This window comes from Trypanosoma conorhini (assembly GCF_003719485.1).
Source record: "Trypanosoma conorhini strain 025E chromosome Unknown Tco_14.4_contig_00993, whole genome shotgun sequence".
In the NCBI taxonomy this organism is placed as follows: domain Eukaryota; phylum Euglenozoa; class Kinetoplastea; order Trypanosomatida; family Trypanosomatidae; genus Trypanosoma; species Trypanosoma conorhini.
This window is the reverse complement of record NW_021705030.1, coordinates 1,144-2,322: the sequence shown is the minus strand read 5'-3', so window position 1 is coordinate 2,322 and position 1,179 is coordinate 1,144. Positions and strand designations below refer to the sequence as shown.

General features: G+C 49.4%; 1 protein-coding gene across 1 annotated transcript, besides 1 other annotated feature; it reads left to right on the top strand.

Annotated features, from left to right (window-relative positions):
* Positions 1-461: 461 nt before the first annotated feature.
* Tco025E_09141 (uncharacterized protein) lies at positions 462-1,010 on the top strand (the record flags this gene model as incomplete). The annotated part of the gene is made up of 1 exon (XM_029375967.1): positions 462-1,010. One exon carries the CDS (start codon positions 462-464, stop codon positions 1,008-1,010), a length of 549 nt encoding a protein of 182 aa, XP_029224068.1.
* Positions 1,011-1,043: 33 nt separating this feature from the next.
* Positions 1,044-1,093: a sequence feature (A-rich).
* Between the last annotated feature and the right edge of the window lie 86 nt (positions 1,094-1,179).

Here is a 1,179-nt window from a genome sequence, read left to right as displayed (position 1 = left end):
TTCTTGTGTATGGATATATGAAGGGCTACTGCCAGGATGACACTGCGCTGTCGCCCCTGTACGCTCCCTTCAAGGACCAGGACTACAAATTCGCGGAGTCCTTCTACCTCATCTGCGTCGCCTGTGCTCTCTTTCTCATCTCCTATTTCTTCCAGTGTTGTGCCTAGGTCAAGTTGCCTTTTTATGGGAACAAAAACAATTTTCTTTTGTTGCTAATGTTTATCTTTCCGTTCCTTTTCTGCTTATGTGCGAGTCTCCCAAATTGGGTGCCTGTTAATGATGATGAACTCTGTCAATGGGCTTCCCTCTCTTCCTGCCGGTGCTACCTAGCATTGATGACTCTTCGCTGCACTGAAGGAGAGCTGGCGCCAGTGCTTCTCTCTCTCCCCTCCTGCTCTCCGTGTCTCCGTTGCAAGCGCAAGGCAAGAAGTAGGCTCTCCCACACTCGCCAAAAAGGACTCATGTGCTGCTGTCCTTGTTTCCGCGTACTGGTGTTGGTTTTGGCTATATTGGCCACCGCCTGTGCTGTGTGTGCCAACATCTTCCCTGTCTTCCAGAAGAAGAAAGAGCTTGTGACGATGAAGCAGACGCTGTGGTACAATGAGGTGATCTTGCCCGATGGCAATGAGACCGAGCAGAAGGTGAGTAAGAGCTTGTGCGGGCAGTACAAGCTGTTTTTCCGGGTCTCCGAGGGCACCGCTGTGGGTGCAGCTGGTGTTGGCCTCATCATTTTGGGGCTCGTCACTGCACACGTTATTGCAAATGTAAAGAACTGTTGCCTTACTATATGCATAAGCTTATTAGTTCTTCTTGCGTTTGCGGCGTCTGGGGTGTGCGTGGCCCTTCTTGTGTATGGATATATGAAGGGCTACTGCCAGGATGACACTGCGCTGTCGCCCCTGTACTCTCCCTTCAAGGACCAGGACTACAAATTTGCGGAGTCCTTCTACCTCATCTGCGCCTCCTGTGCTCTCTTTCTCATCTCCAGTTTCTTCCAGTGTTGTGCCTAGGTCAAGTTGCCTTTTTATGGGAACAAAAACAATTTTCTTTTGTTGCTAATGTTTATCTTTCCGTTCCTTTTCTGTTTGTGTTTGGTTCTCCGAAATTGGGTGCCTGTTAATGATGATGAACTCTGTCAATGGGCTTCCCTCTCTCTTCCTGCCGGTGCTACCTAGCATT